The 23,008-nt window shown below is 46.3% G+C and overlaps 1 protein-coding gene across 2 annotated transcripts in view; it reads right to left on the reverse strand.

Moving 5' to 3' along the window:
• Positions 1-23,008, reverse strand: part of LOC138526301 (E3 SUMO-protein ligase RanBP2-like) — a 1,824,256-nt gene that overhangs the window by 1,179,244 nt on the left and 622,004 nt on the right. For both annotated transcript variants that reach the window (XM_069636876.1, XM_069636877.1), the window contains exon 12: positions 18,637-18,760. In XM_069636876.1, coding sequence (XP_069492977.1) covers positions 18,637-18,760 — 124 coding nt within the window. The remainder of the gene's footprint in view (positions 1-18,636; positions 18,761-23,008) is intronic.

Consider the following 23,008-nt stretch of genomic DNA (forward strand, 5'->3'; position numbering starts at 1 on the left):
CAACACAAGAAGGGAATGGGACAAGAGTGAACATAGGACATATTGAACTCTTTGGACTTTATACTAACAGGTTCTCGCCAGGAACCTCAGAGTCAATATTCATCCGGAACTCTTCCAATGCCTTTGAACCAGTGAAGTAATTGGTATCTACGCGCCCCTGCATTCCACGCAGGATGGAGAGCTCATCATTCAAAAACATAAGGTGAGATTACTGAAAGGGAATATCGGAGGTGATTAGTGGGGAGAACAGTGTGGTGCCATTACTAGAATCCACGGGTGGCTAAATCTCTTTCTCCACTTGCAGGAGAATACTTCTACGGGTCAAGCAGATGAGATTAGGCGGGCCAGTCCCGTCTGTCATCTCTGCACTACGCTTCACGTTGAAGGAGACCGCAGCTGTCCGGGTCTAATCGACGCCCCTGTGGGAGCCAGGTGAGCGTAACATTGCTCTACTTTTTTGGTGGTGCTTACGCGGAAGCTAGAGGGGTTCCTACTTCTTTTCTGGTGGTAATAACCACCAGGGAATCTGGCTAATCTGGGTTAAAGTCCAACTTCCTACTGCATCTCCTCAGAGGTATTCTGCCTTTCCTCTCCTTCCCCCAGAAGCTTACTGTCTCTCGAGCCCCGTTTCTCTCTAGGTTGGACTATAGCAACAGCCTCTTTCTAAATCTACCTGCTTCTACTCTCCGACCTTTGCAACTTATCCAGAACAGGACTGCAAGACTTGTCCTTGGCCTCAACCCCTGGGATCGTATCTCTCCATTGGCTCTCAGTGGCTGCAAAGATTAATTTCAAGACCCTTTGCATTATCCACAAGGCTTTCTGGGGCCTGGGCCCAAAATACATTCAGCTCTCCCACCGTAAATACCTTCCCTCCCGAGCTCTTTGCTCCTCCACCACCAACTGCCTCAGGGTCAGTTGTTTTTCAAAGAAACTAGCTGGGGGTAGATCACAGTCTTCGGCTGGGGCCTCCCTCTGGAAAAGCCTGCCTGCCACTCAAACTTAAGGAGAACCATCTCCGGTTCCGGAAGCACCTCAAGACCTTCCTCTTTGCTTCTGCCTTCTCTCCTCCTCTATCCTGCTGATCTGTTCTGTCTCAGCATCGTGTACCTGGTCACCCTCTGACTTCCGGGCCCAAATACCTGCACACCCTGCCTCCCACCCGCACTAGGGTCTGTATCTGTAACCCTACATTCCCCCCCACCCCTGCCCCCCGTTTACTGCACTTATCTGGCACACCCTGTCTGTTGCCTTATACCTAGCACTTGCCACTTGCTGGCTGCACTACCACTGTTTGTAGCTTTTATTATTTATTTATGTTTTATTTATTTTTATTCCTTTGATCAGCACTATTCCAACCTTTCCCCCTCTGCCCCCTCCAATGCACTGTTCCCTTTTTCCTTTCCCAAGCACTTGAGCGTTTTCAAAGTCACTGGGCCTAGTAAGATCGTTGTTTTTGTTCTCCCTTGTTCCCCTCCCTTTCCTTGTCGCGCTCTGAAACACTTGTGTACGGGCGCAATACAAATAAAATATCAATATCAATTAAGATGACCTTGTATACATAATGGGTCAGAGGGAGCTGGAAGAAAGGTTTTCTTTATTTGAGGATTAACCGCTCTAATAATTGAAAGGGTTATTAATGAAGGCGGAATTCTTTTAGAGACAGATTGATGCAGTGGAATAAACAGCCTTATAGAGGTTTTTTCTTCTAACATTTCATCTACAAAATCCAAATCTTGAGGGTTATTCTGTGGTTGGATCTTGAAATGATCTGCTGTCTTTTTAAGCAGATCATTATACAGTATTTGGTCATGAACCACTGAATCAGCTAGATGCTGGTCATTATCCTCAGCTGAAGGGAGTAGAAATTAATCTAGCTGATCATAGGGATCATTAATACGGTAGTCTTGTGAGGTTCCCTCATCATCAGTATTGTCTTGATCTAAATTAATAACTTCATCTGTAAAGCCTTCAGTATGTGAATGGACTTCCTCTTGTAACACATAGCATTTTTGAGGAGGCTGGCTCTCTTCTAAATCAATGTATATCTATCTAACAGGCTATATCTACATAAAACTGACAAATGGAGACCTTATACATTGTCTCTTCAAATATTTCTTTTGTCCATAAGCCTGTCATAGGTGTGTCTTTTAAAAGAGAATAACATTTCTTAAGGGTCATGTGTAGGTTCTGAAAGCAAAGCTTCTCTTCTAATAAGGGAGATACGGCCTCAGCGTAGTGAGTGTCTATCAGCGACATTTGCACGAGCGCCAATGTTTTTGTTTGTGAGTTAGAACGTTTAGGCAGCTGTTTAGACGAGCCTGTCGAATGTGTAATGGTTTTGCCGAACGTAAGGGACATTCGCTGGAATATCAGATGAAGCGTGCATCTGTTTCAGCGTACGTTCAACGCCGTATGCTTTCGAAAAGTGGCCGTGGATCTTTTTTACATGGTAAAAGTGTCGCTGACGGTATTTTAGAAGGGCTGTCGTGCCGCACATGTGGAGTGGGCGCAGAGGACTGCACAAGAGGCTCCAAAAGTGCATTTGTCTATCGCAGGGCCATGTTTTGATTATTTTGTAGTTGAATGGCTGGGGGATGTGTGCTTAGCATGTGAGCATACCCATGTTGCTTGTGTGTGGCACTGTCGCCGGGTGTGATCGCCATTGCAGAGCTGCCGGCCTGGCTTCTGGAGAGGGTGGGGGACTGGCACTCGGATTCTGTTGATCCCACTGTGTGCGCTGAAATCTCTCTGTTCCTCTTCAGCAGTGGCGTCGCTAGGGGGAGTTGGGGGGGGGGGGCAGGGAGCCCCCTCTGAAACCCTGTGCCCCCCCCTTGTGCCCCCCTACCTAAGATGAGCAGTGACCATGTTCTCCCCCTACATTTGTCTGCGCCCCCCCTACTTTTGTCTTTGGCCCCCTCTGTGCCCCTCCTAAATTTGATTCCTGGCGACGCCACTGCTCTTCAGACTCTTCTGTGCCTGTTGGGATGTCTAAACTGGCTTCCGCCTCCATGGCGTTTGCCACCCAACGCTTAGTGTTTCGATCTTTCAAGGTTTTTGGTCAAAAAAGCTGCCCATTTCTGAAATGTTTGGTTAATGTTTGCATTCTGGGTTTGCTTCCTTAGAAAAGCTCATATACGCTTTAAAAATCAAGCAATATGCACTTTTTTCTCCTTTGTTGATTCCTTTGAGCTGTATTCCGGTGTATGGTGCTATTCTTATGATGGTAATGGAATCAACAAAATACTGTTAAAAAAAAAAAAAAGTCTTGTCCATGAGCCATGAAACATACGATAAAATGAACTGTGTGAACAACCAAAAAAAAAAATATACATTTGCGAGCTTCAGAAATAAGTGATGCAGTATTCTGCATCTACCACTAGATGTCGGCCTATCTGAAGCATGCTATTCTAAGCGATCCACAAGCCTCAGAAATATATATATATATATATATATATATATATATATATATATATATGATACATTACTCACCGTAATCGTATTTCTGATGCTTGTATCTGCTTAGATTCACATGCTGTGCATAGGCCGACATCTACTGGAAGCTGCAGGGTATTACAGTTTGTTTTTCGAAACTCGAAAATGGGCGTCGACACAGGGCGTGCCAGTAATACTATCCCTGGTGTGACGTCCACTGTACCCAAGATCCCTCACGCGTCTAGGATCCTCAGATTGTATTTTTTCTGACATGAGGTAGCATGAGGAGTAGCGCGAGTACAGATAATCCAAGCAGATAGACAGAAAGGTAAGACTACAAGCAATCATGCGCCTTCTCTCAGAGGGGAGGAAGGGTGGGTCGCATGTGAATCTAAGCAGATACAAGCATCAGAAATACGATTACGGTGAGTAATGTATCCCTTCTGAGGCTTGTGGAATCTGCTTAGATCACATGCTGTGCATAGATTAGCGAGCACTACCTGAAGAAGGAGGTGGGATGTGAGAAGGGTCATGAGCAAATAAGTGTCTTAGAACCGCTTGTCCCACTTGTGTATCTGCCTTGGAATGGGTGTCAATGCAGTAATGCTGAGTAAAAGTGTGAATAGAGCTCCAAGTAGCTGCTTTGCAAATGGTGTCAAGGGGTACATTTGCAATGAAAGCCAGAGTGGCCCCAATGCCTCTAGTAGAGTGGGCTCTTGGCGTGAAAGGCAGAGTTCTTTCAGAAAGTGAGTAACACAGCTGGATACAGTTAATAATCCACTTCGAGATGGCACCTTTAGAGACGCGATCCCCCTCTCTGCCTGTAGCTACGGAGACAAACAGTTGATCTGTTTTTCGTAGCGGTCTGGTTTTATTTACATAGTAGAGGACCGCCCTACGCACATCTAGGGTGTGTAGTTTCACCTCAGCCGAGCTTTGCGGGTCCTGGAAGAAAGCCGGAAGCTCGATGGACTGGTTTACATGGAATTTAGATATAAATTTAGGTGAGAACCTAGGGTGTGTGCGTAAAACCAGTTTGTCTTTATGGACAGTAAAGAAGGGACCCTGCACTGACAGAGCCTGAATTTCACTGACCCTTCTTATAGAAGTAATAGCTACTAAGAAGGCCGTTTTTTAAGTCAGGTGTTTGAGACTGCTTTTATGCATGGGTTCGAAAGGGGGGCCCATGAGCTTGGCTAGCACCACATTAAGGTCCCACCCTGGTGGTGGGTTTGAAATAGGAGAGTGAAGTCTCTTTACTCCTTCCATGAAGGCCTTAACTACTGGTACTTTCCACCACAAAACCTTGCTATGGGAAGTGTTGTAAGTCGACAGGGCTGCCAGGTGTACTTTCAGTGAGTTAAAAACCAATCCTGCATCCAGCAGGTGGAGCATGTATGTAACAATAGTGGAAGGAGTGCAATCAACGTAGTTGATTGATCTACTCTGGCACCAGATAACAAACCTCTTCCACTTGTCAAAGTAACAGTGCCTTGTGTTTGGTTTCCTAGATTCCTTTAGGATGTCCATACACCTCTGTGGAAAATTGAGATGTCCAAACTCTATGACCTCAGGAGCCATGCTGCCAGGTTCATTGAGTTGGGTTGCTGGTGCACTGTTTGACCTTGGTGCTGGGACGATAGGTTGTACCAGGCTGGAAGTTTGATGGGCTCGCACACCGCCATCCTGCGTAGGTGTGGGAACAGCGGTTGTCTTGCCCACATGGGAGCAACTAGGACGAGCGTCATCGACTCTCTGTTCATCTTGTTCACCACTTTCCTGATGAGGAGTTGGTGGAAAAGCGTACGCAAACATCCCTGACCAGTTCATCCACAGGGCGTTCCCCTGGGAGTCTGGTTGGGGGAACCTGGATGCAAATCCTGGGCATTGTCTGTTTTCGCTTGTGGCGAATAGGTCTATAGTGGGGAAACCCCACTGAGAGAAGATATCTTCTACGACCTCTCTGTGTAGAACCCATTCGTGTTCCTCTGGGAGGGAGTCTCTGCTCAGAGCATCCGCTAGGGAATTGAGCTCTCCTGGAACATGTTGTGATGACAGGAAGATGTTCCGTCTGAGTGCCCATATCCAGATTTTCTGGGCAAGCTTGGACAGATTTGGCGAGCGAGTCCCTCCTTGCTTGTTCAGGTAGAACATGGCTGTTGTGCTGTCCGTCCGGATTTGCACTGACAGGTTTAGTAGGTGGGGCTCGAACGCCTGAAGCGCTCTGAATACTGCCAGAAGCTCTAGCAGATTGATGTGGTTCTTGGCCACTGAGTGAGACCAGACACCCTGAGCTGTGTGGTGGAGATGGTGAGCTCCCCACCCCGTCAGGCATGCATCTGTAGTGACTATTGCCTGTACCTCGGGATCGTAAAAGTGTTTCTCCTGTGCGAGATTCTCTCTTGTCCACCAGTGCAGGCTTTGTACCAGTGTTGGTGAAACGACCACTAGATCGTCCCACTGACCACTTGCCTGAGACCACTGTTTCGCCAACCATTCCTGCATGGGACGCAGGCGCGCGTGGGGGACCAGGTAAATACATGATGCCATCATGCCCAATAAACACATTGCTTTGCGAACCGTTATTTGTTGACCGGACTGATAATGTGGAATTTGCAGTAATATATTCCGAATTTGTTCTTCTGAAGGAAAGGTCAACCCCTCTTGGGTATCTAGGATTGCTCCTAGAAATTGTTTTGAGGTGCTTGGCACTAGGCTTGACTTTTTCTCGTTGATTGAGAAGCCTAACTCGTGAAGGAGGTCGATAGTCCTTTGAATCTTTGTCCTGCAAATTCCTGGGGTTTCCCCTGTTATGAGCCTGTTGTCCAGATAAGGGTACACTGGGATTGCCTCCCTGCGTAGGTGTGCAGCCGCCACCGCCAGTACCTTGGTGAATATCCTTGGTGCTGAAGCTATCCCGAAGGGCAGTACCTTGAATTGGTAGTGTCGACTGTCCACCTTGAAGCGCAAATACTTTCTGTGCGGTGGGAACATGGAAATATGAAAATAAGCATCTTTCATATCCAAGGTTGCCATGTAATTCCCCTTTTTAAGGAGAGGGATTACCTCTTGTAGCGTGGTCATATGAAATTTTTGGGGCTTGACATACTTGTTGGCAGGCCGTAAATCCAATACTGGGGGCATTGTCAAATCTTTCTTTGGCACAAGGAAGTAAGTTGAATAAATACCCTGGTTTACCTGGTGTCCCGGGACGAGTTCTATCGCGTCCTTTTCTAGCAGAATGGCGATCTTCTCGAGGAGAATCTTCTGATGTTCTAAAGAGTGTACTCTTTGTCGTGGAGGATGGTTCCGGGGACGCTGCAGTAGCTCTATACAATATCCTGTGGATACTGTTGACAGCACCCATCTGTCTGATGTGATCCCTTCCCAAGCCTGGGTGAAGTTGGAAATGCGTCCCCCTACTGGGGTTACGTGAGAAGGGACCCTGAACTGAGCATCACTGCTTTGGTGGAGGCGTGGCGCCTCCCTTGTTGGGGCTGCCTCTGCCTTTACCACGACCTCTCCTATTACCCCTGCCGTAACCCTGGGTAGACTGTTGGTTGTTGTTCCACTGTGTACCCTGCCCCTGGGAATAGGTATATCCTCTCTGGGAATTTTGGCCGCGTGGGCGAAGAAAATTACTATTCCCTCTCTTGTTAGGGGGTTTATTGGTTAACTGGCCAAGGGACTTGAGTGTTTCGTATTCGTCCTTGGCATTCTTCAGTGCGTCTTCGACCGCCTTACCAAACAACAGATCGGTCTCCACTGGTTTGTCCAACAATGATGCCTGGGTTTCTGCCTTAAAACCAGACTGCCGTAACCACGCATGTCCTTTGATAACAGTGCCTTCTGCTATCAATCTGCCTGCGTTGTCCGCGGCGTCGAAGGTTGCTTTCAAAATGCAACCGGACACGGCTCTACCCTCTGCGGAAATCCGAGCTAACTGGCCCTTTAAATGTTCAGGAGCAGAGGCTTTGAGTGCCGCGACTTCTTCCCACTGATGGCAGTTGTAGCTGGCCAACAGGGTGGTGGAGTTAGCAATCCTTGCTTGATAGGCGGACGTTGAGGCTACTTTCCTGCCGAAACCGTATAGTTTTTTGCTCTCCTTGTCGGGAGGAGCTTTGGGTGTTCCAGCCCTCTTGCGAGTGTTGGTGACAACTAGGGAGTCTGGCTTCAGATGTCCTCTTATATAGAGAGGGTCAGACTGGGCCGCCCTGAAAAGTTTTTCAACCCTGGGATTGACTGCTCTGGTGAGGTTCGGGTTCAGCAGGGACGGATCTATTCTCCGCTGAATGGACTTAAGGATAGGGATGGTGTGGGCAACAGGCCTCCTTTCTCCCACTAACTCTTCTGCGAAGTCCCTTTCCTCCTGGACACCGTGGGTGTCAATGTGGAAGTGTTCTGCTGCTCGTGCGAGAACCTCGTTTAGGAGGGGTTGGTTATCGACCGGGGAGTCGGCAACCAGGGCTTCGTTCTCTTCCGGGGAATCTACTCTGTATGTTTCCGGGTCCTCCTCTTCCTCTTCCTGGTCCTCATCATCCCCATAGTAGCCCGTCCCGGTTTGCTCTTCTATCATACCAAATTCTTGGTCCTCACAAAAGGAAGCCTCTCCTTGATACAGTGAGTATGGTCTTGCGTATGGTTGTACCTCGAAGGGTTCTGACCTCATCAGAGTTTCAAACCAGGGCTTCTTACTCGGGGGGGATAGGATCAGTAGAGCTTGAGGGTGTTGCCCCCTGTGGATCATACGAGAGGACATTTTCTGGATTTTTATCATAAAAATCTGCCAAAGAAGACATTCTTGACATGACTATCTATGTCTTCACTGGACCATTTTTTGGAACTGGGGATGACTCTCTCAGCAAGTCTATGGGATTTATCTTGAGTAGCTTTGCTGGTGTTAGACATATCAGCAGACCTGGTTTTGTCTGTCTGTTTAGGGGGGGTGGTGTGTTTCACAGGTATGGAAGAATGTAAAGGTTGTTTCTTCTGCTGTTTTCCCCCCTCCCCGTGAGTGGAAAAATGTTTTCCCTGTCCTTTAGTGGCTCTGGAGGTTTTCGACGCCTGGCGTCGAGGATCGGGGGTGGTGTCCCTGTCCTTCGAGCGTGGGGCCTCGCTGGTTTTAACTGCAGGCTCCGACTCCTGGAGCGCGGCCTGGGGGTGGAAGTCGTCTTTGTCTTACGACGATCGAACTTCTGTTAGCCTAGGGAGCGAGGCACTCTTGGCAAGAGTGGATGATTGCCTGGAGTCATGCGGCGATCTTGATCGAGAGCGCCCAGAGGACACCGAATCGGACCGTTCTGTTTGTGCCTCTTTCCGAGAACTCGACGTCGTCGAGTCTCGGTTGGACTTAGTGTGTTTAGTGTGTGTAGTATGTGAAGCGCTTGTGTCGCCTGGGGTCTTCCCCATAGCCGCCCTGCCGGACGGCCTTCCGAGGTCGGGGACCTGCGCTCGGCTGTCTTTCGACGCCGTAATACCCTCGCCGTCCGAAAGTACGGCGTCGCTGCCGTCGCTGAAGGCGCCCTCCGCTGCCATGGCCACCTGCCTGGCATGGTGGGCCCAATGCTTCGAACGGTCCTTAAGTGTTTTAGGTTTAAACCTACTACACGCTCTGCAGTTCGCTTCGGGGTGGTCCCTCGGCAAGCAGAGATTGCACGTGGCGTGCCTGTCGACCCAAGGGTATTTGCGATTGCACTTGGGGCAGAATTGAAAAGGGGTACCCTCCATACGCACCTTGAGGCAGCGGGCTGTTAAGTGTAGGAAATGTATAAGGTGTACCTATATACCAAGAGTGTAGAGTATGTACCACCCCCCACTCTCCCTACTTGCAGGGCCGAGGCCAGAGGCCTTCCAAGGCCCAAATCTGTCGTGCAGCAGCCGACGGTCGATTTCTTCTCTAGCCGGCGTCAAGTGTCGAAGTTCGACGTTGGGGTGGGGAAGGATGTCAATAGATTATTTAAAATTTTTAGCAAAAGTATGGCTAAGGCCAGGGGACTCCGCAAAATGCTTCCGACCAGTATGGCGGAAAAAAACAATCTGAGGATCCTAGACGCGTGAGGGATCTTGGGTACAGTGGACGTCACACTAGGGATAGTATTACTGGCACGCCCTGTGTCGACGCCCATTTTCGAGTTTCGAAAAACAAACTGTAATACTCCGCAGCTTCCACTAGATGTCGGCCTATGCACAGCATGTGATCTAAGCAGATTCCACAAGCCTCAGAAATACATATATATATATATATATATATATAGTTCTTCCTTCAAGTATTGCATGGGGTGGCATTCAGAGAACCGGGAGGAGAGTTGTTAGAATGCCGAAGATATGTCAAATCACAGACTTAAAAATGTGGCTGAATGCAGTTTTAGATGCAAGAGCGAGATGTTGACATTTTTAGGGGAAGGATGTCAATGACATGTTCAATATTTTGAGGGCACCACCTCTGCTTGTTTATTGTTGATTTATACAGTGTATACTGCAAAACAAAAGTTACTTTATGGCGTGTGCTTATGTGTGTGGAGGGAATAAGCTGATGCCAGTTGTGTCACATTCTTAGAGGATCTCTTAGAAGTTACTGTTGTGCTTTCTATACATTTTGTTTTTAAGATAGTCATTTTTAAAAACATTCTATTGTCCTCAACAGATATTGTCTGGAAACATGCTTATGTCAGGGTGTGACTTTACCGATTTTTTTTGGGGGGGGGGAGAGGGGAATTCAGCAGTAATAATTCCACTGAATGTCCAAGACATGATATTATCTGATCTACCCTCAATCACCGTTTTATAATCACACTGCTGGCGATTTTCAGCAATACTCTATATAAATCCCTCTGTGCACTGATGAGGAAGAAATGCCCAGCAGCTAAATAAAACCCTTCGAAAGACTTCCCATCCTGCGCTCGCCTATTTCAGAGAAACTATTAAGTTCGTCATGGTGTGGTTTTGTAAATACCTCATGTTTGGTCTTAATCGATTCGTCATCCATTTAGTAAGCTATACTTTGAAGATTACCCTCATTTGGTGGTCAGACCACCTTTGGACTCATTCTCAAACCCATAACCTGTGCTTCAATGGATCACTCAGAAAAGCACAATCGGGATTTCACATCATTTGAACTGGGTCACCTGAAAAAGTAAGACTCCACCACCCTTAGAAAACAAAATGTTATGAGATTTAGATCATGTTTTTACTTATGCTCAGTTATAACCGCTGATACTGTTATCTATTGCAAGCACATCATTGCTATGAGAAATTAGATCTTTAAAAAAACAAAAAGAATGTATTAAGAGCTGAGAAATACTCTGATGATATGCACTGGAGGCGAGTGAGTCTTCCACATTTCCATGGCTATGAGTAATTGCATGAAGACATTGAAACAGTGAAGAGGTAAAGCAGAAACACATGTCAACATCTGGGGAGCGTGTTATGATCTGTACTGCTAGCGCAGCCAAAGTTAACTGAACCAGGCCTGGGTCTTCCTGTCCCTTGCCACAAGGCGGCCATTCCAAACAAGGCTGGTGTTCAGGGCATGCAAAAGTCATGCGCCATAGAAAACACTTATGTGAAAAGCTGGTGAACAGATTACTTATGGCAAAAGAGTGAGGGTTGACCATTTCTGTAAGGTGCTGGGGGAGACAAAGAAGCAAGAAACTGAAGTCCTCTTAAGCTTGTATCCCGAGTCCAGCTGGAGAAAGAAGTCTGCGGCTGCAACTCTTCACCGAAATCCAAAGACTGGTTTACTGACTCAAGGACTGAACCAGAGAGGACCTGTACCGGCGAAATCTTCCCATAGCAATGAGGGAACATCGTGCAACTGCTGTTCTTGGCCCGAAGAGTCCTGGAAGCCAGTTCTGTGTGCCTGCCATCCAGAGAAGGGATCTTTGTGGGTCCAGAAGAGGAGTGCCTGGACATCTTGAAGCCAAGAAGTCCATCTGTGTCGCCCAGGGTCCAGAGGAGTGTTCATGACCGCTGGAAGCCAAGCTGCTGAGTCTCACCTGGAAGAGGGGGTGCCCGACACCAGGAGCTGCAAACGTTTTAAAAAAACCTGAAGAATCTTTCAAGGGGCACGCTGCCACATCTTTCCACTTTTCCATACCAGAAAAGATATAGGGTCGTGGTCTGCAGAGGAGTATCCACCAGTGGGTTTCCTGCCACCAATCCACAAAGAAAGCGTACAGTGGGTCCAGACTTGGTGAGGGTCCACAGTCCAGTCCAGTGGTCGTGTCCAGGTCGCCAGAAGCTATCATGAGGTCTGTGCTGCGGCACCGGAGAACCGAAAGGCAGTGAACCGTAAAATCACAAAACCAGACACCTATTTCTGCCACTTCACCCATTGCTACCAAAATGAGTTGACGACCACCATAGGACTTAGCTTCTTTGTCAAGGCTTTGTCAAGGTCCACAGCAGGTTTCATCTTCATGGGACATCCACAGCCGGCGTAACAACCAGACATCGGAGACCACCGCGACAGACCTGCACTGCTGCCTTTCCGAAACTGCTTGGCTCCCTTCTCCTGCTTGACCTCCATGCCCTAGTGGCTCCTCCATCCAGCCGGGTACATCCTTGTGGGGCATTGTCAAGCGAAATCGAGAAACTCCATCTCTTCTCCTTCCAAGGCACCCAAGGTACTTTGATGAGGAAGAACATTCCAACCTCAGGATCCAGCCAGGCGTGCCAGATTCGTCTTGGATCCTGTTGTCCTGTGGCCTACCAGGGACTTTGGGGTAGTGGGATCTGTAGAAAGAGAAACAGACTATTAATGAACATATTTGGACTGGGTTGCAATATGCAACATGAAGTACACCTTAACTTTTCCCTTACAGGTTGCTCAGGTGGGGGTGGGGCCTCACACAGTGTTGCATTTTTACACTAAAGAAAGCATTCTGCCTATGTTCTAATTATTATCTGCCTTTCAACAGTAATGTTTGATGAAGTGTACCGTTGCCTAATAATTTAAATGCTTTTTAATAACCGTCAGCAGTTGATGCATTACAATTGAATTTAAAGGTAACCATGGTTAAAACTGGCACATGGATGGGCAAGCATTTCTGGGAGCTCACAATGTTGACATTGATTTATTTGTGTGACCACATTTCATTTATTTACTTGTTTTATTTTCTCTTTATTTTTGGGGGTTCAATTACGAAATGTAAAAATGAAATTACGATGTTTCCTCAACTTTGTGCTGTTATGGCATTGCTAAGATGATATGTTAATCGAGATTTCAATAAAAAGACAACTAGAGGGGGTGGGGGTGAAACAGTGGTACCATATAGAACTGTATATACTAAGTCAATTACCCGTTTAGATTTCTAATACAAAGTGAGTCTTACTTATTTGTGTATATCTACCTGACTTTTCATCCTTTAATAAAAGGACGGTGTTATCACCTAACAGTGTAGGACATTCCATTGTGGGGAACATGGGTATTCACTGCACCCACGAACCAGCCTCCATCACCTCCTTTGTGCGTCAGCCTTAATTGCTTGTCCATAGCTACAATTAGAGAACCTTGGCTATGATGCTCTGTGCCTCTCCCCAAAGTATATAGAGGGCAGAAGTACAGATACCCCCCTCCGGTCTTTATAACTAGGAAGTAAGAGGAAGAGGAAAGAGCTGGGAGATTTTTTATTAAGATTGATTAAGCATAATGATTCGACAGTCCATATTAGAGATAAGAACCATGCATGGGCAATGGTCATGTTAATACATCATTTACCAATTGCTACACCTGATTATACAACTTGCGTCTGGAAGCACTGCTAGAGCATATTCAGACACTTGTAGAGGATATCACACTTACATGGGTAGAGGATGGACATATGGACTGACTGAATAGCTGTGGGCAAAATCAAGTAGGCAAAGGTTGATTTGGTTTCTTGTAAGTTCCCTGACCCAGTACAGATCATGGAACAGATGGTCTCAACAGAGCCCTATAAGCAATATAAAGATGTACTGTCCCTTAAATTCCTTTTTAAGAATTGGGCTGCTTTAGAATTGGGAACACTGCCTAAGACGACGATGGCTCACATCGCTGCTCTGCCCAAATCAGAGCAAGTTAAGACAAATGTGTCTATTGGTCCTCTAGACCCCTCTTGCTCCTTAACATGGACAACATTTTAGATGGCACTTAACATAGGTTAGTATCTCCTATGTGATCACTGGGCCTACTGAACCAATATGGTGTTATGCCTGCCAGATCCACTTTGTATAACGAACACAAATGTTTTGCCTTCTTTAATCAATTAACACTAGATATCCCCACTGTTGCCATCCTTCTCAAAGCTGAGAAGGCATTGGACTCCTTGGAATGGCCTTAATTAATCTGCAGGGTTGTGGAGTTTGCATCTCTCCCTGGTTTGGCTTCTCCATTTCCAACACACTGCTAGAATCTGCATGAATGGTGTCCTACCTCTACATGGCAGGGGAGAAATTGGAAAGTAGATTACAGCGGGTACATGAAGACAATATCTTACACTTTTACTGGCACAGTGCACTAATTTCATTAAACGCCAATTATATTTTGCTCTATGTCAGGCACCTCGAATTAAATATTCTACCCCCGATGGAGAAAATGGCTTCTTGCGGTTCTGTGTCAGACTTGCATATTATAAAGTGCGAATCAGAATAATTGCAACCTCCTTCCTACACAAGAGACCTCTCTGGAATATACAACTTCTCACGGGGACTGCATTCAATGAAATTGCTCATGGTGGTTCTTATGAACTGTATTGATGAGCTGATCAAAATGAACCACAGGAAAGTCAGACTATTTAGAACAAATTGTACAGTAGCCAATCTTTCCGATGGGAAGAACTTCACTAATCGGAATGACAGCCTTGCCTAACTACTGCATCTTTTCTTTAACACAATAAAATTATCTGCAGCTTTCTTTTAAGCATGAACCCCTAAACAGGTATGGAGTAATGTGACACCCCATATTAAATGGGAGACATTGCTGAAATGACTGGTTAAAGGGACGAATCAGGTCCGGTTCTGGAACTCTGTCTTTCAGCTGAGGCACACTTGGCAAGTTACTGGTGCTCTATGTCCATTACATTACCTCACCTCTACTTTAAGGAATGGTTTAGCTTCCTCAATCATTACATTGCTTTAGTTGCTCCACATGAACCCTCTCATTGAAATATACACTTAACACTGCAGTGTGGGTCTTGACAAATATTCATGTTATCCTTGGTTTAACCACATTTTGAGGGTCAACCAATAATTTCCGAACCTGGAATTGCTTAACAACTAGCCTAATAGGCATTTCTCTTGCAATTTGATCCGTTTTTAGAGGGCTGTTAAAGTACACAGAAAAGGGTGGCAGATCACTGAAGCAGCTTAACTGGCACAAGGTTGCATAGTGCGGCCTAAGCTATTTCCATACTTTGCGGAGAGAACCTCCCAAAAGTGTGATTCATGATGATTATAGATAGATACCAATGCCCTCACTCAGCATTATATAAACTAAATTTAGCTGACCTGGCTGCCAGCAGGCTTTTGATTCTGTCTTAGGAGTCTGATGGTCCGGCTGGTCTGGGCCGGCAGGCAAGTCAGAATATCGTAAAATACCCTGACATTGCCCTATTGGCAGGGGGGGGCTGGAGTACCCAGATCTATATTTTTATTTTTTAGCAGCACAAATACAATACTCTGTGTGGTGGTGGTCCCCTTGTACAGAATTCCAACATTTTGTGCTCGAAAAGGCGACTACACGCCCGAATGACGTAAAGCGGTTGTTCTGGGGAGAACCAGAGAGTGGAGCGATCGGAGAGCCAACCATTGGAAATCACTTGCAGGGCCTGGCGCCAGCTGTGATGTGGAAGAGAAGGTTTGTCACTCCCTAACGCTGGCCATATATGGAGTTTGTGGGGTGCCACTTATTCATGAAAAATTATTTCAGTCATTTTGAAAGGTTGGGGGTTCATACCCTGGGGGATCTCATACAGGAACGGAAGTCCGCCACTTGGGAGGCCCTAAAGGACAGGGGGAGAATGGACGGCAGTGTCTATGCTGCTGTAGTTTCAGCTCAGCGGCAACGTGCTCGCCTTGGAAGCAAGACGACACAGGTCTGATCCACGGGTCCGCGCTTAGAAACCTCTGGGTATTAAGCACGTTATAAATAACCTATCATATCATAAATGGCCAAACTTCCAGCATGTACCTGCAACTTCCCTAACACTGCAATATGTCACGGCACCACAGACAACCAGCAAACTGGTTTCCTTTATCTACAGGGTTATTAGATCACAGAAAGTAACTAATGTGGGTAATTACAAGGTTAAATGGGAGTTGGCGTTGGGAATGTTGTTGACAGATCAGCAATGGAAGGTGATCTCTATGCAGCCGCGGAACCTGTCCCTGAATAACCGCTTCAGAGTGATCCATTTTACATTTCAACATCAAGTGTACTATTCCTCTGCACGTCTGCATAGGTTTTACCCCGACAAATCCTCCCAGTGCATTAGATACAAGTTCGACCTGGGTGACTTTTTTCATGTGTCTTAGAGCTACCCACAAATTGGACCATTTAGAATTAAACAGAGGCTGTGTCTCAGATGCTATATACTCAAAGAGAATACTCCCCAAATCTGTGGTTTCTGGCTCTGACTAAGGGTGGGTCTCAAGCTGAGCAAAACATGGTGGGAATGGCATCAGTGGTGGCCAGATCCTTAATTGCTAGAGCCTGGGGGAAGTGTATGGCTACATGTTTTCGAGAATGGGTGAACCGTTTGAGTATGTGCGTGAAAAGAGACCTAATATGCGGCATCTTCGACAAGTTCTAGCAGACCGTTGGATTATTGGGGTCCCCTTAGAACCTACGGAGCCAATGATATGGAGGACTCAGACTTTCCCCTTACACAGGAGGGGACACCAGTAATGAGGTACGTCCATTATCGTCTGCACAGGACTCGAGAAGTAAGAAAGATCCAGGTTGACCATTGTCCCGTTTTTGCTCACCTATTGAATATTGCTGGGTGGTTATTGTGTTAGTGGTATGTGGGAGAGGTAGGCAGGATGCTTTCATTGAACAATGTATGTCCGCTGTGTTGCTTTCTGCTTTCAAATGTCTAATAATTTTATATGATTTTTTCAATTTTACTGTGCTGCCTTCAATTTTGGAGGGTTGGAGGTAGGGTGGGCACAGGTTATGCCGCGGGTGTTGCTTATTACAATGTGTATTTTGAAAATAGTAAAGAAAATTTCAACAACAAAAAATAAACAAAATTTAGCGGTCCGATCACTTGCTCTCACCCGATGATGCGAGGACTGGGAAGGACACTTAAGGATACATGGGCATCAATATTATATAATACAAAGTATGTACCCCTAAATTACTGGCAAACCCCTTCAATAAAACCAAGTTAGGCACTTGTATAATGCTCCAGACAAAATTGCACTAGTCACCTGGGAAACGTCAGATGTTTGTCCAGAATATGAGAGGGATGGTGTAGGATTTTGTACATGCAACTTGTGAATGCCCTCCAACTGTATCTTTCTGGGATAAATGGGATAAGAGATTGACAATTGCAGGTCTCTTTGAAAACTCCCAGCAGAAATGCCCGTTAGGTCTGCTTGCCACTATAAACAGTCCCATTTATGGAAATCACTTGCCTGATAGCAAAGTGGTTAAGCATTAGGGCAGAAATCATTTTTTGGGTTCTTGCTGCCTAATTTTGTGGGTTCCCAGAAACCTTTTTGCTGGCTTCCATGGTTTCTTGGATGACTTTTTGTGACTAGAGGGACTCATTAGAGGACCCACTGCCACAGCAATCCTTTTTTGATGTACTGCCCTTAGCAGTTCATATAGTAAATGTTCAGCAAAGGAATCCAAAAATTGATTTCTGGCGTAACTGAGGGACCCCTCAACATTTTGCTGGATTCCTTTTATTTTACTAAATTTCCTCCCAGCTAGACCTAATTCAGAGCCTGACAGAGTGACTTTTTTGTGTGCTGTGACTTGATAATCCTTATGGCTCACCAAGCAGGGTTAGCACAAAGGTACCCCATAGTGTCCCAGAAGCACACAGGTGTCACACAATGCAGTTTTATTTCAATTGCCCCGTCAATCTGACAATTGTATGCACTGTATGCAACGCGATGATACCATCTATTGACCGGAAATCAAATGTTTATGTATTTCATTAAAGACAGACAATGGATGAAGTGAATAGGAAATGGTCAACAATATCTCCGATACTGGATATTACCCATGGCAGCCACCACTAGCCGGATATCACTAATATCCTGACTGCCAACTATGCTGTGATATCAGGCTTAGCCAGGCATGTAGGCCAATAGGCATGAGGCAGTGATACAAATGATTGAACTGAGGTAGTGATTAGGCATGAAACAGTGATTGAACTAGCTGCTTCATGCATTTCATGCAGGATTATGTGTTATTTTTCTAATTATTTTGAGGTGTCCTGGGCCAGATCCCCAATAAGCTAAGTGTATAAGTGGGATTTAATTATTGAGCCAAATGCAAGCCAGTGGAGAGATTTCAGTGGCAGTTTAATTTGGATCGTGGGTAATGCGTGAAGTATTGAGGCTAGAGTCAGGAAGCTCTATGAAACGCATGGATGTCCTTACTTCCTGACAAAAGGAATCCTTAACACCTTGATGTATTTTCAAGCACCTGTCAAGGGGGAAAGGTCTTTCAACTGCAAAAATGACATGTCCTAAACTGGCAGTTGGAGAAAATCCTCTACCACACCCTCCTTATAAACATTAAATCCATGTAGTTACAAGTTGTAAAGTGCGTGTAGGTTCGTAGGGAAACCATTGACATTTGAGGCGCTCCAAGACAAAACCCACATTGGTATATTCAATTAGCCAGAGTGTGATCAGAACCAGGATTTTCCTTGAAATTGCCAAGAAATTATAACTAGAGAAAACCTCAACGCAGCAGACAGAAAACTGACAAATATAATTCCAGCTACTTGAAAATAGGTTTTGAAAGTGACAATGGTCCTAAATGAAGTGTGAGTCATCTGCCATATTGCAATCTTTTCCTAGTATTAAGTATTACAAATCTGTTATCTAGTTTGCAAAATGGTACAGAGTCCACTGCGGTTGTCCTCACTTTGCGATTACCAACAAAGCCTACTCAATAGTCAAAATGTTCAGATTAATTCTAAACCTAAATGTTCAAAAGGAAAACAAAACGATTTCGGCTAAAATATGAAGTAAACATACTGTTTTATGAAGACTTCTTGCCAAGTGAATGACTAGGGAAGGCTGAAGACCGTGCTTTTCCAGAGCTCTCAGAGTAGTGAGTTCATGTTGAACTAAAAGCCTCAGTTTTGCCGATGTGCCAGGCCTAGGAAAAAAACATTTGCAGGATTTAAATTTTAGTTTCAAATCATTTGCATTCAAATCAATTATTTCACAATTTCGTTTCATCAATTCCTGTGTGCTCAATGAAACCTTTTTAAGTTGCTTTTAAAAAAGCAGTTTTCATTTGGCACTGTTGTTCTTTTTCAACAACTTATAAAGTTAAAGGTTAGTTGCTCAAATATGATAAACCGGACACAATGGCAGTGATTGACAGAATAGTGGTTCATGTACGAGGAGTTTTAGAAATGTAGTATGGTGCATCTTCCTTCGCCACTGTCCCCCGCCCCCCCCCCACACCCCCATGTACTGGTAAGCCTGGCAGTGCGACATCACTGTATGGGGTCACCAAATGCCGAATGCATGCCGGCAGAAAGTTCTCCACCTGTACGTTCAACGGATGGCAGTTACAGCTGTTACCTGTGTGGAGGTAGTGGTGGCGGTGCACTGGTTGATCTCTCCCTTACCTTGTACATCTAATCTACAGATACCTCTCGTGTTAATAAAGGAACGTACCATCGTACATTGGTCTACAGAAGTATTCATAGGTGGAAGTACACCCTAACTTCAAGTGTGAAACAAGTTGATTTTTGTGAGGCTTCGAGAGGAACCAGGAGAACTGACTAAAGTGCTGCTGGGTGGAGCAACTTCGGTCTGACTCAGCGCCTCCCCACTGCAGCCTAACACTCAGAAAGGGGTATCAGCACTTCATTGTGGTGCGACTTGCGCCATCAAAAAGCATGCTCGCTTGGTGGCTGACAACTTTGGTAAAGAGTGTTGGTTCCCTACCTAAAGTGGTAGTCGAAGAGTGCATTGTGCCAGAGATGTTATCCTGGCAGCTTAGGGCTGTGAGGGTCGCATGTTGCCCTTGAAGGAGGTTCCAGCCAGCGCCAAGTGAATGGAGAGGTTTAAGCACCGCAGGGGGCAGCTGTGCATTTGACAGGGAAGGAGATTTGTTCCCTTCAGAGTGTGCAGTATGAATGCTGAGGTCAGAGAACTATAAAATGTGACATGGGCCAGCGTTCTTTTGGATTATGAAGATTGCGCAGAGGAGGGCACACACAGGAATACACTCCAACAAGGGCAACAGTGTACAGGAACTGTCCGAGGCCAGAGCCCTTGTTCAGGGGAGTTGTGCTACAAACAATAAGAGGTCCTAACAGTAGACGCTAGAATTGCTGAGGCTGTCACCTGGCCAACGTGAAGCTGCTGACATCACGGTTATAAGAACGGTGTGTGTGTCCGGTGAGAACGATTGGGCATAGTGGTGTTATGGCGAGGGGCTCATTTGTCCCATACACGAAGAAGTGCAAGAAGTTCTGCAAAAAAAAATATATATCTTTCTGCATTCCTCCTATAGACTTCTTTGGGACTGACACTATCTTTTTGATTTGTTTGGTCTTGTGACTTGACTTTTTGGAAGTAAAGCCTTTACCTTTATTTCCCTTGTCTTGTTGCTCCTTCTTTTGAGGAAACTCATCAGTCCATAAGACAATCATCAACAACTTTATTTCAGGAACATGCCCAAAAAAGTATACAGTAAGATATATAAAGCATTTCCTCACGTTACATCATAAAAAGCTTTGGATAATAATTAATAAGAATCAGTAAAATATATATAATAAAATATTACAAGCATAAAACGATTGATACACGGAGTAAAATCTGATCTTATCCACCTGGTTTTGGCTAGTAAGTTCAAAACTACGAACACAGAGTGGCGAGTTTGCCTATATTAAGTGCTACTCAATGGAGTGACTAACATACTCCTAGTCCATAGTCCCCTTTCCTCCTACCTGTCCGGGCGTCCCTCGCGAGGGACGGGAACAAAACCCTTTTTCACCAGAGAAAATCACTTCACCTTTACATTTATAGGCGCGCAGGGGCGCAGCCCCAGGAACACTGGCTTCCTTAAACCCACCCACCAGCGCCACACCTCAGTCCCCTTTGACGCACTGGCTGTATTATGCTGAACAACCTTGCTGTTCTTTTTTAGGGGGGGGGAAGGATGGTGGTACGTATGCAGGAAAGGGGACTATGGACTAGGAGTACGTTAGTCACTCTGGTGAGTAACACTTAATTACTCCTATGTCCCATCCCCTTTCCTCCATACTGTATGGGTGATTACCACCGACACTACCGCCCTGGGGAGGAGAGCATGCCAATCTATGTTTAGAGATTACGAAGGACTGCTTGGCCAAAAGCAGCATCAGCCCTGGCACTGGCATCCAGGCAGCAATGCTTGCAAAAGGCCGATGGGGTGGCCCATGTCGCCGCCCCGCTAATCACCTGCCATGGCACGTGGCGCTGAAAAGAGACTGCTGCAGCCTTGGAACCGATGGCATGAGCATGCATGTCGTTTGACGGATCCTTACGCTGCACCTTGTATGCCTCCTGGATCGCTGTGGTCATCCACCTAGCTATGGTAGCTTTGGACGCTTGCTGATCCGGCTTGGAACCACTGAATGCGACAAACGCCTGTTTTGCGGAAGGCCTTGGTTCAGTGTAGATAGAATTTTAATGCTCCCCTGATGTCTAGGCAGTGACAAGCCCTTTCTACCTCTTCCTTGGGGTCTGGAAAGAAAGTGGGGAGCACAATCTCCTCGTTAATGTGGAACGAGGAAACCACCTTCAAGAGGAACTTGGGATGCATACAGAGCACAACTTTGTCCCAATGAAACTGAAACCTAGTATAGGTCTATGAAGCCACTAATGCCTGTATTTCGCAGACTCTGCGAGCAGAACTAAGCCTCCCAAGAGTGCTGACTTTAGTGTGACCAGTTTGATATCTATCGTGGCCATAGGTTCAAAAAGCTTGTGTGCCAAGGCACTGAGCAGCATGTTAAAATGCCAGAGTGCAGTCTCTTGACCAGTGGGTACAGTCTGGTCACACCTGTTAGATGCCTTTTTGCAACAGGATTGGCAGAAGAGAAAGTAAACATATCTAAATTCCTGCATGCGCCAATAGCCAATAGGTAAGCCCGGCAGGTGTCCCCCTGCACCCATGATCTAGCCAAGTGGGCCGAGAAGGATAAAATCTGGTCCAGTGTGTAGGCCAGGCGATCAATACTATTTCTTTGCACCATAAGCAGAACCTGGTCCATTTGCTTTTGTACTTCTTTTGCATAGATAAGCTCCTGGCTCCCTGAATAATTTCAAGGTTGTCGTGAGAGAGCTGGAGATGTTGAAGAGTTACCTGCTCCGGTACCAGGCTGCTAGAGCTAGCCTCTCTGGATAGGCGTGCAGGACTGTGCCCCCCTGCTGGGCCAGGAGAGGGCCCTTCCCTAGCAGGAGTGGAATTTCTGGCTTGGCTGACATCTGACAAAGATCAGAGAACCAGGGCCTTGCAGGCCCCCGCTGCACTATGAGGATGAGACAGTCGCTGGGACTGCCTGATCTTGCGCACTACCTTGTGAACGGTGTGGTGGGAATGCGAATGCCCACATCGCGTACCAGGGTTTCTAAAGCGCGTCCTGAGGGAGCCACGTGCCTTGCCACCCCAGGACACGAACTGCTGACAAGTCTGGTTGCTTTTTGTCGCAAACGGGTTTGTGGCCGATTGGCCCCATTTGTTGAACATTTCCTGGAGCACTGTCCCTTTCAGTTGCCACTTGTTTTGTTGGAGCCCAACCGACTGAGCCTGTCCACCTCCAGGTTGGATTCTCCTGGCAGATGGACCGCTGAGATGCCAACATCTTGTTTAATCGCCCTGTCTAGGGTGAACCAGCATAGAGGAGAGGATCTGGTGCCTGCTGCTTACATGCAGGTATAGTTGTCCATTTTCCATTTAAGTACACACTGCCCCTGATTAAATGGGAGGAAAGACTGGAGTGCAAGCCAAATGGCCATCCGTTGCAGCTAATTTATGTGGTTCTGCTGCTCAGTCCGAGACCATAGCCCATGCACGACCTGTGCCACCCATCCTCCCCGAGGGTCGCACCCCACACATAGAGAGAAGAGGCTGTGATCAGAGTATGCTGTGTTGGAGGCGGTCAGAATAGCCTGACCACCATAAGGTTCCCCTCCTGGGCCCATTTGAGGTCCTGCTGTAAGTGAAGGGGTATGGTGGCAGGTGCCCTCTGCTGACCTGATTCCTGGTTTGAGAAAGCCACAAAATGCAGCTGTAGCCTCCTCATTCGGAGCCTGGTGTACACAATAGCTAGGAGACATGCCGCTAGTATTCTCAGCAGGTGCTGGAACCACCACGCCGTCGTCACTTTTCTGCTGAGGAATT

This window comes from Ambystoma mexicanum, chromosome 7p, assembly GCF_040938575.1.
Source record: "Ambystoma mexicanum isolate Mex_15411 chromosome 7p, UKY_AmexF1_1, whole genome shotgun sequence".
Lineage (NCBI taxonomy): Eukaryota > Metazoa > Chordata > Amphibia > Caudata > Ambystomatidae > Ambystoma > Ambystoma mexicanum.